Here is a 14,381-nt window from a genome sequence, read left to right as displayed (position 1 = left end):
ATATTATTTTTAAATAGATAAAAACAGCACATGAAAACTCCATCATATCATTTTTGTTCTTCCATAGCTTTGAAGTTTTTTGTTACGTTGTTCTTAAAAACACTGTACATGATACTTACTTGGTTCCCAGTACAAATATCTAAACAGTCTTAAATCAAGACACATTTGCTTGAGAAGCAAAATTACTAAAGATATTAAATCTTGTTCGCTGAAAACAAGACTTTTTGTTTAAAACAAGGAAAATATCTGCCAGTGGGGTCAGAAAAATAAACTTAATTTATTAAGATATTTGTTCTTGTTTTAAGAATAAAAACTCACTTAATTTTGCTACTTTTATCAAAGACTATATAAAAGACTTTATATCCAATGTCATTTTGCTTCTCAGTTAAAAGCATCTTGGTTTAATAATATTTAAATATATCGGAAAACATGCCAAACATACTGAGTAAGAAAATCATTTTTCTGCAGTGTAGTGACAAAGAATTCATTTTCAACAGGTATTTCATAAAATCTTGTACACTCTCAGAAAATAAAGTACATAATTGTACCTTTAGGGGTACAATGGCTTGTCACTGGGGCTGTACCCTCAAGGGTACAATATTGTACCCTTGGCATAGGGTACATATTTGCACCCTTGTGATTTGTACCTTAAGAGACCAATCTTGTACCTGTGGTGACAATTTTGTACCTTTATTTAACAATACAAAAATGGACCCTTCAAAAATGGTACAAAATTGGCTTTGACAGGGTACAATCGTTGACAACAATGATATATATATATATATATATATATATATATATATATATATATATTACACACACACACTGAATTAAAATCAGAATTTATTAAATCCTTTTCATTTTCACATTTTCCAACATTTCATTTTAAACTCAATGTCTAACTGTGACATACAAATTATTATCATCCGAGTAAATGTCATTTGCCTGAAAGTCCATTTCATGTCCTATCATCTCGACAACGGTTACTTCTATGCCTGCTTCTGATATTTTCTGAAGCACCTTCTCGGTTGAAAGTCCTGTAAGAACCATGAGTAACCGTGCTATGACTTCTTCTCCACCGATGGCCAAAAGAAAGAAAGACCGCAAACTGGACATTCTTTTAAATTGAGATTCAAGCAGCCAATCAGGGCTGGCTCTACATACACTCTCAGAAAATAAAGTACATAATTGTACCTTTAGGGGTACAATGGCTTGTCACTGGGGCTGTACCCTCAAGGGTACAATATTGTACCTTAACCTTTAAAAGAAACGGTACATATATGTAACTTTTAATGCTTTTTGATCCTCAAAAAGTTACATATATGTACCTTGAGGTCCAACAGCAAAAACTCCCATGTTAATTGAACTCTCCTGGGAGTTTATATGACTCCAGACTCAAGAGTGTTGAAGTTAATGATATAATTAAGTGATTCATTGAGTGATGATTGAGCATTATTGAAGACACCTGATGTTAGCAAGCAGAATCACGGAAGGAGAAAATTGAATTTTTTAAGACACCGTTATGGAGATCAGTGTTTGCTTTAGTTGGGCTCTTGACCCTTAAACTGTTAACATTAGGTTTTGTTTGGCTGTTGTATCTGAGTTATAATGGCTAGATGAACAAAGAGAAAAGTTGATCAGGTGGTGTTGGTTATGTTTTGACATAATCATAATTTAACCTGAATCACTGAACTCATTTAGAATCTAATCTCAGGCTTAAATGTATATTGTTGATTACAGGAACACTGTGATTCTACAGCAAAAGATTTTCAGCATTTTCAATATAATCCAAAAATTCTTAAAAGTTGTTCTAATCAAAAGACATTGAAAATTACTTTATGAAGAAACACTGACATCAATAATCAGCCTGTGAATCTCAACAATGGTGACAATAATAAAGCATGTTGCAGTGCATCCTGGGTGCCACCAATCAAAACTCATTCATGGCTCCCATCATGCATTGCGGTATGAATAAATTATTATCTGAATTGTCTTACTAATTTCCTTTCCCTAATTTAATATTCTGTTTGTCACCATTGTTGAGATGCCTACACTGATTCTTGATGTCTGTGTGTGCCTAAAATAAATATTTGTTTTATCAGAACAACTTTTTTAAGAAATCCTTTAGATTATTTAAAAAATTCTGGATCTTATGCTGTGGAATCACAGTGATGCTGTAATCAACAATATATATTTAAGTCAGAGATTAGACTCTAAATGAGTTCAGTGATTCAGGTCAAATTATGATTATGTCAAAACATAACCAACACCACCTGATCAACTTATCTCTTTGTTCATCTAGCCATTATAACTCAGATACAACAGCCAAACACAACCTAATGTTAACAGTTTAAGGGTCAAGAGCCCAACTAAAGCAAACACTGATCACCATAACGGTGTCTTAAAAAATATATTTTCTCCTTCAGTGATTTTGCTTGTTAACATAAGGTGTCTTCAAAAAAAAAAAAAAAAAAATTACTTAGCAAAGGCTGTCTTTTGATATTGTACCTTCACCTTTAAAAGAAACCTTTTTTTGTACAAAAAAAAAATGTGTACCTTTTAATGCTTGGGGACATATATGTACCCTCAAATAGGTACATATATGTACCTTGGGGGACAGAAATGGACTCCTGCTGTACCCCTATTTCTGAGAGTGTATATAGATATAAAAAAGATCAAAAGTTTGTCTTTTTGCATTATGCTTTGACACATTTCAAATTCTCTCAACATAAATGCTGCCAGAAAGCCTTTGAGCTGCAATTAGTTATTTATTTTGCTTTAACAAGTTACAAAAAACATCAGTGCAACATACAAGTTTTCGACAGAATAAAAGTGCATGTACCGATTCTGAAACTGCAACTGAACAATGAACACAGTGACTTTAAATACTTGGTGCAATGATTTGTAAACCAATGGATGTCATACAGTCAAACTATGTTAATAAACATTTATGGCATTGCATTAAAGTCAGAATATTTTGACGTATAGATGATAGCATGATGACGACACGGATCACACAACTGAACTTCAGGAACTCAACGTCACGGTCAAAACATTCAACAGATTCCCAGATTCATTGTCTTTTGATCGTCCTCCCCTTTCTCTGAAATCTTTGTCCCTTTTCCCTTTCATCACTGCGGTGGATGCTGATTTTGGAGCGGGATTATGGGAAGTTTCGCTATGTAACAAAAGCGTCTTCAAGTGCCTTAAAAGAGCCTTCCACGTCATCGCTTTGCTTCCGCGTCGGCGTTGAGAAGAAACTCAGCCCTCGCCGTTCTCGCTCGTCTTTTTCCCGCGGGCTTTAGGAGACTGAGCAGCTGTTGGCCTTGTTCATGGGCGGCCGCAGACCCGTGTCTTTGGGAATGGTCTCCCTGCGGCGACGCAAGGCCGGGCTGAGGCGGCTGGGGAGGTTGGCTTGTTGGAGCAACTCCCTGAACACCTCCATCACGTTCTCGTTTTCTTTGGCCGAGGCCTTCAGGAAGCAGTTGTTCCAGTCCATCTCCACCTTCGCCAGCACGTCATCCGCGGACACCCTTCGCTCGTGCAGTCGGTCCGTCTTGTTGCCCACCACTACGATGGGTGTGAACTTGTCCTCCTTGACCTCCAGGATTTCCTCGCGCAGGCTCTTGACGGTTTCGAGGGTTTCGGGGTCGTCCACGGAGTAGACCAGGGCGAAGGCGTCTCCGTTCTGGATGGAGAGCTTCCTCATGGCCGGGAAGGAGTAGCTTCCGCTCGTGTCCATGATGTTGACGGTCACTTTGACTCCGGCCACCTCGTACTCCTTGCTGTGGAGCTCCTCCACTGTGCGCCGATGTTTGGGCTCGAAGCTGTCTTGTAGGAAACGTTTAATCAGGGCTGTTTTCCCAACACCCGCCGCTCCCATGAACACCAGTCGCACCTCTGTCTTTTCCTTGACTTCCAGAGACATGATTCCCAATCCCAAATGCGCAAGCTCTCTACTGAATGCAAGTTTGGATTTGCCTGTATCCCCTGCAAACGTCAAGCTCGTGGATCTTTTTGATTGTGGCAGTCTTGAAGCGTGAGAAATGGTTTCAGCTGCATCTGAGTTTTGTGTGTGTTCTCGTGCCCTATTTATGGCCTTTCTCAATCGCCCTCTTCAGAGCTCAGCCAATCAGCTTGCGGCAGCATCTCCTCTTGTTAAGCCACTGGCCAATGACAAGACACTATGCAGATGAGATGCAAGCTCTTGCTGTCGATGTGGTGGAGAGCTGTCAGATGGGTTTTGCGTCTAGGATACAGCGGTTGTCAGGTTTTTAAATGTGTGAATTTAATTTGCCAAGAGCATTTTGCCAGAGTTTCTATATTTGCCTGCACAATGTGTAGTGTGTGTGTGTATCGCCCTGCAGTAGGAGAATCATATTTTGGTCCTCAAAGAATCTTTCAGTGAATGGTTCTTGAAAGAAACATTTTTTAATAATCTAAATAATCTAAGCAATTTTAATAATCTAAGAATTTAAGAATTTAAAGAAATTTTTTTTTTCTAGTATAAAGAATCTTTTGTGGAATGGAAAGATTCTGTGGATGTTTAAAGATTCTTTATAGAACCATAGAAGCCAATACAGAACCTTTTTGTTTTTAAGAGTGTATTATCTGACTCCTGTGAAAATACTACATGGTAAATACTGGTTGATTAATATGGTATGTGAGTTATTTCACATACAGCATTCATTAAAGCAGCATTCTTATCTATGCTGCACACTATCTGCTGCAAAACTCAGTGAGTGTCATTCTTCGGGAGGTATTCTTAACATGCTAGCTTCCAAGATACCAGTTCAAAAATGATGAGTATCTGTGTTGTTTATGTGGTGGATATAAGAGCGTTTCAAATCTGTCACGTACAGGGTTCGATTTTGGATGCTCACTATGTTTAGTATAGAAGACATCATGATACTGAGAGACATTTTTAAGGGAGAAAGGCAATTGCTGCTGGATTTTGAGAGAGAGAGGTGCAAGGCTGTATTTGGTGTGTGTCAGAGAGAGAGAGAGACAGACAGACAGACAGACAGACAGACAGAAAGACAGACAGAAAGACAGACAGAGAGACAGACAGACAGCCAGAGAGACAGACAGACAGACAGACAGACAGAGAGACAGACAGAGAGACAGACAGACAGCCAGCCAGAGAGACAGACAGACAGACAGACAGACAGAGAGACAGACAGCCAGCCAGACAGACAGACAGACAGACAGACAGACAGACAGACAGACAGACAGACAGACAGACAGACAGACAGACAGACAGAGAGAGACAGCCAGACAGACAGACAGACAGACAGACAGACAGAGAGACAGACAGACAGACAGACAGAGAGACAGACAGACAGAGAGACAGACAGCCAGACAGACAGACAGACAGCCAGACAGACAGACAGACAGACAGACAGACAGACAGACAGAGAGACAAAGAGACAGACAGACAGACAGAGAGACAGACAGACAGACAGACAGACAGACAGACAGAGAGAGAGACAGACAGACAGAGAGACAAAGAGACAGACAGACAGACAGACAGACAGACAGAGAGAGAGACAGACAGACAGACAGACAGACAGACAGACAGACAGACAGACAGACAGACAGACAGACAGAGAGAGACAGCCAGACAGACAGACAGACAGACAGAGAGACAGACAGACAGACAGAGAGACAGACAGACAGAGAGACAGACAGCCAGACAGACAAACAGACAGAGAGACAGCCAGACAGACAGACAGACAGACAGACAGACAGACAGACAGACAGAGAGACAGACAGAGAGACAGACAGACAGACAGAGAGACAGACAGACAGACAGACAGACAGACAGAGAGAGAGACAGACAGACAGAGAGACAAAGAGACAGACAGACAGACAGACAGACAGACAGAGAGACAGACAGACAGACAGACAGACAGACAGATTTTGTCCTGAAACGGCATTAGATTAAAAGTGCACACAATTTGTACAATTGGATCACAAATCTGAAACACTGATCTAATATGCCACACAGAAACACCACATCAGTATTTTACATTAGAATTGATAATAGTTGCTCAGATTATTATGTGGAATAAAGTCTAAAGTGGCACACGTCTCATTATAGAATATGACGACACGATGTCACAAATCCAAGTACATCACTGTAAGAAAAAAAAAAATGGTGTGGGAGAGGAGAGGGGAAGGAAAGTTGCCACGGGGAAGAAAGGTTGACATGGAGCCTCCAAATCTCCAACCTCCAGGGAATCACTCGTTTTAAACAAACCCTGAACAGAGGAGAGTCTGCTGGCGAAAAGAGGACGTGACAGAGCTCATTATAACCTTCTCCAGCAAGAATAAATCTAAGGCAGGACTGGGTTTTTGTCCATGGGGAATTGATTGGATGCTTGTGGTTTGCTATTGATCGATCTCATGTGAGTGACAGACAGGCTGTCAAGATTTTCAGTATTCCAAAAATAAAAAAAAACAAAAATAAAAAACTACCCATTTGAGCTTTAAGAGTCTCAGCCAATCCCCCTTAGCTGAGATAAAAATAAAATAAATGCTCAAATGTATGGATCAGCTGACACTCAAGAAGCTGTTCTTTTATCTCAACCTCTATTGTTAGAAGAACACCACTGACAATCCTTCATTAAGCCTCAATTCAGAGTATGCATATGCTATGATAAGCTCATTGTGTTAAGTCTTTTCTCTATATATTGTCACATCTTTCTCATATATGCTGCAGTTTCTCTTAGTTTTACTATTGTTTTTATCAAAATTGCAAAAATAGTGCTTGCATTCAAAGCAATGTTCAACTTGAAATAACGATTGTCATTTACGAAATAAATCACGAAATAAAAGACTGAAATAGTGTTTGACTGTACTGTGTATGATAAATTTGGCTCAAACCAGGCAATTTATCTAGAGGATTATTCTTTTTTTTAATATCTCAGTGAGATCCCAGAATGCCCTTCTGTTGAGTTTCTACTCATACCCGTTTCATTTTCTGTTCAAATAGAGCATATCTGTTCAAGAAGCATATAACGGGGAAATGCGAGAAGGTAAGTGATCTTGCAGATGAAATGTACATGCTCAAAAATAATGTGCATTTTAATGATGCTTTTAAAATAAAAATGGAAATACGTCCTGCATGGAGTTTGGAGCTGTGATTCAAATGTGTCTCAGTCTGAATAGATATGATATGATATGATGCTCAGAGAAGCACAAGCTGAGAGGGTCATTTTCTCCCCTCACATTTTAGATGTCCCCTCATCAGCGTGTGAACATTAGTTTACTGATTAGATCAGAAAGGAAGAGACCTAGTGAAGGATAATGTGGCACTGTGAAGTGTGTTTGTAGAGTTTGAGCTTGAAATTGCTGTTTAAAAGACTCTTGAGTAATGTGATTTCTTTTCATTTCTGGCCAATGAGAGCTGGAGAATGTAAAACAATCAGTGTAAAATACATACAAATATAGTTTTTCACTAAAGAATGATCAGGATTTAACCATTGCATGCATGCAACACATGACTATACACAAATGTATCAATACATGGTAGTAAACAACAATATTTACCTATGAAAAATTATAATACATGATAGATTGTTTGAGCACAGTTTTGAATCGGTTCATTGAAATGGACAGTTTGAACTGGTTCACGGAAATGAATTGAAATAAGCTCTAATGCCCTTTTGCCAGAGACGCCATCGACCTTGTAAAGCCTGAAAAAGTTAGAAAAATCTTTCAAACATTTAGCAAAGACCATTTTTACGTGTGTTTTGGAGGCGAGGTTTGGACGGCGATTTGCAACGAAGGTGCTTTCCATGTTAGCAGGCTAAATTTAGCATCACCTATTGCACCTTTAAGCATCATATTTGATACATCAGACATTTATGACTCGTATGAAATAGTTAGAATATGGAGCTCACACTCGAGGAGGAAAAAAAAAAACACCTCAATTTTATTCCGAGGCCCAAACTGTCACAGACACTCATTCTCAGGGGCTGTTTACGCGACACCGTTTTCAACTAAAAACGTAAAACTTTACATGCTTTTTGACGTTCGTTTACACGACAATAGAGATTTGGGTGCCTGAAAACGCAAAATTTTGAGAACGGTTTCAAATTTGAAAGCGGTCTGCGTGTAAACAACAAAAACGCGAATCTCTGAAGACGATGACGTCACGCATGACGTGTTTAGTCTATAGTGTTTCATCGCCATCTAATGGCCTGGCACCAGAATACAGCGTTTTAAGTCGTTTTTCGCGGATCCGTGTGAATGGGGATTGTTTCCGCTTGGCGCTTGGTGAGCTAACAAAATATTAAAACGCAGTCGAATCAATATTTTGTGTACAGTTATTTAATTATGCCATCCAGTATCGTGGACTCGCTCTCTCTTGTTTCATACAAATGCAGCTGCTGCCATTTTGTGACTGTTGTTTTGTGCACTGTTGGATTATGAGATACAAACAGGTACGATTATAAAACAGTTTAATCTGAAATCAATATATCTTATCCCCATTATTATTTATGTGGCGAAATGCTGTGTAATAAGTGACTTTATACCGTATCTCTTAAATGTCCGTCTAGTTTGAACTTGCCGCGCTGCAACGGCTCTCTCTCCGCGGAAGCTTTGCGTTTAAAGACCTAATAAAATATTTCAACTCAGATCAATATTTCGTGACTAATTATGTACTTATATGGCAAATAGCCGTGTAATAAGCGGGATAATGCACATCCAGCCGGTGGTTCTCTCATAATAACCCTCATCAAGACTCATCATCCTGTCGGGGGTTATATTGAGAGAACCACCGGCATCCTGGATGTACATTATCCCTTACGTAAACGCACCCTCAGTTTCATTATCATGGACGTTTAGTTTCATTAGTTTCCCTTTGTCCTATTTTCCCGCCACTCGTTTGTCTCCTAGGTTACTGTCATTATGAGTTTTGTGTTTCAGCTGTGTTTGATTATCTCATTTGTGTTTGCTTTATAAGCTGTACCCTCACAGTCACTCTTTGTCCGGTCACCGTTAATGTTAAGTTGTGTTTGCTCGCCTGCCTTTTGGATTGTTTGCTCGTATGGATTATTAAAGCCTTTTTGAACCCTGGTCTTCATATTCATGTGCTTCCTACAACCTAAACGTGACACAAACTAAGAAAAAAACATGACATTTTGTGCAGTTGCTAATATTTAAAAAGTAATATGATGAAATTCTGATAGTTTGATCAGATATAGTATAGACTTAAATAAAATGCACATAAATCTTGTCACGATATCTCCCAATAATGTCTTAATGGTAATAAATCCTTAACTGTATGATCAAATCTCTGTAGTTTTAAAACCTGATGCTTAATACTCTCATTTTAACATGATTTTTGTAAGAAATTATGAATTATTGCTAGCAATATAATAGTTATTCCTACATTTGCTATAGACAAATCATTAAAGATTTCACAGCAAAAATACATGTGAGCACCAGAGAGGATTTTTTTTTTTTAAATGTACTAAAATTAATTTTTCTTGCTAAAACTGTATTGTATCAAAAATATTTTTACCATTCTCAACAAGAAAGGATGACAAACCTAGTCTAATGACGATCTCTTTATGAAACTTACTGGCAAAATAAAAATGACAATTGAAATCATTGTGATATTCAGAATTTGGTAGCAGTTTATTTTGCAGTCCTGTTCTGCATGTATGCACTTATTATAGTAATTATAATAACTGGGTAATAACTAGGTACTAAACCTGAACCTACTGCGGTAACACTTTACTTGAAGGGGTGTGCATAAGACTGACATGACACCTTCATAATCATGACATGACACAAATCATGAATATGAAGGAGGGTTTATGCATGTTTATGACAAATGTCATCAAGTGTCATTCGCTCAATTATGACATTTTTTATGCAAATATGACCTTGTTTGAGTTATGACAACTTGACATAAACCAATACATCATAACCTGTCATATATGTGTCATAAACATGACATCAATTAATCAAACTTAAGAAACTTAGCTTTATGGGTTAACATTACATTAAACTGTCATGTGGTTGGTTTTGACACTGGCTGTCATGAGGCCATTATAACTGTCATATTTCGGACTACCTTTTTTTTTTTTTTTTTTTTTGTATTCCAGTATTAGTTATAAAATAATTTGATAGTATTAACACTTAATGACATTTTAATGACAAATTCAATTTGTACCACTAAAAAAAAAAGAAAAAAAAAAAAGTGGGCAGTAATATAGCCTAATGTAATGTTAACCCATAAAGCTAAGTAGTTTCTTAAGTTTGATGATTAATCTGCTCTGTAATGTTTATGACATATTTATGACAAGGTTATGTTGTCTTGGTAATGTCAAGTTGTCATAACAAAAACATCTCAAACAATGTCATCTTTGCATTAAAAATGTCATAATTGAGCGAATGACACTTAGTTGTCATAAACATGCATAAACCCTCCTTCATATTCATGCCATGTGTCATGTCATGATTATGAAGGTGTCATGTCAGTCTTATGCACACCCCTTCAAGTAAAGTGTTACCCCTACTCCTACTTACCTTATATTAACCAGTACTTTCTTAGGCCCCGTCCACACTACTGCGTTTTCGTTTAGAAACGGAGAATTAAAACGAATACGATCTCCGTCCACACCAGCGTTTTAGCTGCGTATTAGAATTGATCTCCGTCCACATTAAAACGACTGAAAACGCGGATCACGTGACCATTCACCAACACTGGGCATGCGCGAGCCGGTGTAAACACAACTTCATTGATAAAATTATCCCACCATGCACTGGTTCTTCCCGGGTTAACCCAAAACTGACGCTCCATGTACACGGTCGATACCAGGAATTGTCAAACGTAAACTATTTTATCGGGAATTTTCAGTTGCACACGGGAATTGTCACATTGTCACTATTTTACCAGGAATTGTCACAGATCGCTCGAATAATAGCTTGCCTCTGGCACATGTACTAGGCAGTTATAGCATTGTAAAATGCAGAATTTACTTGCACAACAGCTGCTAGCAAAGATATACGCCATGACTGATGACACCCAATCATAGATCCGAGCGTGAGCCTCTACTACGTCATCGTTTCTAAAGTCCTCCGTTTTGACCCGTCTTCACTAAAACGCCCTCCGGAGATTCAAAACGAAAAACGGGTCGGCCGCGTTTCTAAACTTCTCCGTTTTGGGTCTCCGTTTTTGCCGTTTTAGTGTGGACGGGAGGTGCAAACGAAGGTCTCTGTTTTTAAACGAAAACGCAGTAGTGTGGATGGGGCCTTAGGTAAGTGCACGTACTGTAAAATAAAGTGTGTTGTGGCAACAATCGTCACTGAGTAAGAGACATTTCTGAGTCAAATTGTCTTTTCTTAAAGTATTTATTCTTGCAAGAAGGCCCAGTTGCCACACAGAAGTCACCAGTACAGTCTGTGAAACAAGTGCGACGAGGGAGGAAGGGCAGAGCAGCCTTTATACCTGCTTTCAAGGTCTTCTGCTTACAGGCTCTTATCTAAACAAGGGAAGGTTTTTCTCTGCTAGTGATCTAATCCTGCTGAGTTTATTCTTACAAACTCACAAGTTCTAAATTGGACGACCTCTGACCATAGGGGTCACAGGTCCCTTTTCAATCTGCCTCCTCCTGACGTCTCACCTGTTACCCAGTGTTAAGAAAAACACACACACACACACACACACACACACACACACACACACACACACACACACACACACACACACACATCAGTCAGTTAAAGCTGGCAGACCACGGTCCAGCTAAGGGTAATTTCAATGTCTTACTGTAAATCAATGAAAATCGAAATTTTCCATTACAAGTGCAACCCAGAATTCTTAATTTTCGCTTAATTTTATATCACGAACAACCCCATGGTCAGTCCAAATGTGACTGTCTTCTTGGTTCTCCATCGCTTTACCAAGTATTATATTGTTCATGTGACACTTTAATACATTTCATATATAACGGTTCAAAGAGACCGTGACATAAGATAAAATAAGAAGCAGTGTTTCTATGCCTGCGGTTCCTGACTTGTCGGTTCAAATATAAGTAGTTTCATGTTTCAAAGCTCGATAAACAAGGCCAGACCAGGCATGTGTTGAGCTGATGAAATTCTTCACATGATCCTATATCCCTGCTCAACATCGTTTACATTTGCCGTCTCCAGCGCTGACTGTGGATGTAGCTGAAAGACGGCTTCAGCTGAAATGACACATCTGACCCAAGCGGATCGCTGTGATGTGTCAGCCACTTGCATCTGCATTTTATTACGCAGGATAAGTTGACGATGATAGAACAGTTGTGAAGTGTTTCCACTGCAGCAGAGGCCAATTCAGTTCAATAGCTCACTTATTCTGAATGTTAATTTATATACTAGGTCAAGAGCACTAGTGGCCTTATAGCAGCCTTGGTAGCAGACATGTATTTCCCTTTCATCTTTTTTTTTTCTAAAGGGCCTTTCAAAAATGTTCAATAGCCCAGCCAACCAGCTCAAAAGTGTATAATAAACATAATCAACTCTGTGCTGGGGCTGTGCCGGAAAACTTGACAACCGCGCCAAAAATGTTGTATGTGAAAGCTCTTTTATATGAATATTATGAAAGGAGTGAAAAACAAAGCTCTGTTTACAAAAGCAACAATAGGTTAGCAATTTATGGTGCCTTCACGTGCTATGGAAAAGATGATATTTTCCACTTGTGAACTGGTATTTACCAGTGTGTTGTGTTCAAGTGCTTTTGTTGTCGTAATGTAGGTAAAAAAAAATTGGACTCACAGATCCAGACCTGTTATTTGGCTAAAACAATTTTAGATTGCTTAAGTCAGTAAATCATGGTGTCGTTGGCGTACACTACAGACAAAATACATTCACGTGAGTAAATTGCCTGACCGCTCATTACTAGGAGGCTCCTATTGACTGCTAGCTAGCATCTGCTCTGGGTAGGTAACACCAAACCATAACGGTATTTTTAAAACTGACACTGAGTGTTAACGCATTATATTACAATTGTTAATGACACAACATTGTATAGGCTACAAAAACTATCCGCTAACAGTAGCAAAAAAAATGTTTAGTTGTGTGCAATGCTTATTCACGACTCTTGCGTTGCTCTCCGCCATTTTGAAAAGGTCAAAGGTTATCTCATCTCGGCAACTCGTGCATCAAAATATTCTACGAGTTGCCCAGTGGAAAATACCACATGAGGGGGTGTTCATGTGCATTTTCCATGTTGGCTTTTGGTATTTACCATAATTACCATAGCACGTGAAGGCACCATAAATGTTACATCGCAGCCATGGAAACGTTTGGATTCATGACGAATGAGAGAGTTGCGTGTGAGCCCATACATTTAAGCTTTGTCGGGTTTGTATTCTGTTTTGTATTAGTTGTTTCTCATGTTTCTTTTCCCAATTCTTCACTCACGTCTCACCCATTTTCGCAGGGGATTATAAACGTTTCTTCCTTTGGTTCGCTTTTAAGTAGGCCTATTATATTCGCATTCTTCACTGTGGTAAAGTAGAAAAGCGCTGTAGGAAAGATAGCCTACCTTTTTACTTGCACGTCAAATTCTTTTTAACACAGTTTGTGCTTGTTATTATACTTGGTAAGGCGCGTCAAGATTATTTGTAATCTGTGCTTCACACACACGCGGGTGATTTTAGTTTCGCTTTCTCTGGCAGCGCAAAATCAAACATAGCTTAAATGCCTTGTCCTTGTAGAAGATAAAATTAGCGAAATTTACAACAAGTAGAAAACAGGAAGATATTAGAAAAGAGATGGTCTCTTTCCTGCTCGTGTCCCACATCCCTGATCCCTCTCAAAGCGCAGAGCGGTAGGGCTATATCACGCGTCTTTGTGTGGAAATATAAAACAAATGTTTTTTTAAATATTTAACTTTATTATATTATTTAAGTTTATATTATTTACTGATATTTATTTCAATGCTTTACAGGCTTTAGTGTGATGTTTCATTGACGGAAGTGCTCAAATAAACATGCATGTTTGTTACGAAATGGATGTTTGAGTCTCGTTTATTATTAGCCTATTATTTTATTTCAAAATGTATTTAATTGAGGTGTATATATGTATAGGTGGTCGGGGGTGGGGGTTTTATGCTAAATCATAAACACACTTATATATAAGCCCTACTCTGTACTGAGAATTCCGGGCCTATCGGTAAGCCCCTCCCCTCAATCACATATGAGCCAATGGCAGTTGAGTATCAGTTGCACGGGACCGGAACTCGGACATCTTTTGGTATAGAGAAACATTGGAAGATCCAAAGCTCTCATTGGTTTGATGGTCTTTATGCTTCGAAAATGGTAAAACGATCTGCCTGGCGTACTTGTAACACTGATTCCAGGTATCCTGAGAGG

At 38.7% G+C, this 14,381-nt stretch overlaps 1 protein-coding gene across 1 annotated transcript; it reads right to left on the bottom strand.

The window, feature by feature from the left end:
• Window positions 1-2,757: 2,757 nt before the first annotated feature.
• On the bottom strand, window positions 2,758-4,121 carry rasd4 (rasd family member 4). Its single transcript, XM_084418002.1, has one exon. The coding sequence runs from the start codon at window positions 3,926-3,928 to the stop codon at window positions 3,302-3,304; it is 627 nt and encodes a 208-aa protein (XP_084274128.1). The 5' UTR covers window positions 3,929-4,121; the 3' UTR covers window positions 2,758-3,301.
• Window positions 4,122-14,381: the final 10,260 nt, after the last annotated feature.

The sequence above is a fragment of the Rutilus rutilus genome (genome assembly GCF_951802725.1).
Source record: "Rutilus rutilus genome assembly, chromosome: 1".
In the NCBI taxonomy this organism is placed as follows: Eukaryota; Metazoa; Chordata; class Actinopteri; order Cypriniformes; family Leuciscidae; genus Rutilus; species Rutilus rutilus.
The sequence above is the reverse complement of the archived record's forward strand: the minus strand, read 5'-3'. Positions and strand labels throughout refer to the sequence as shown.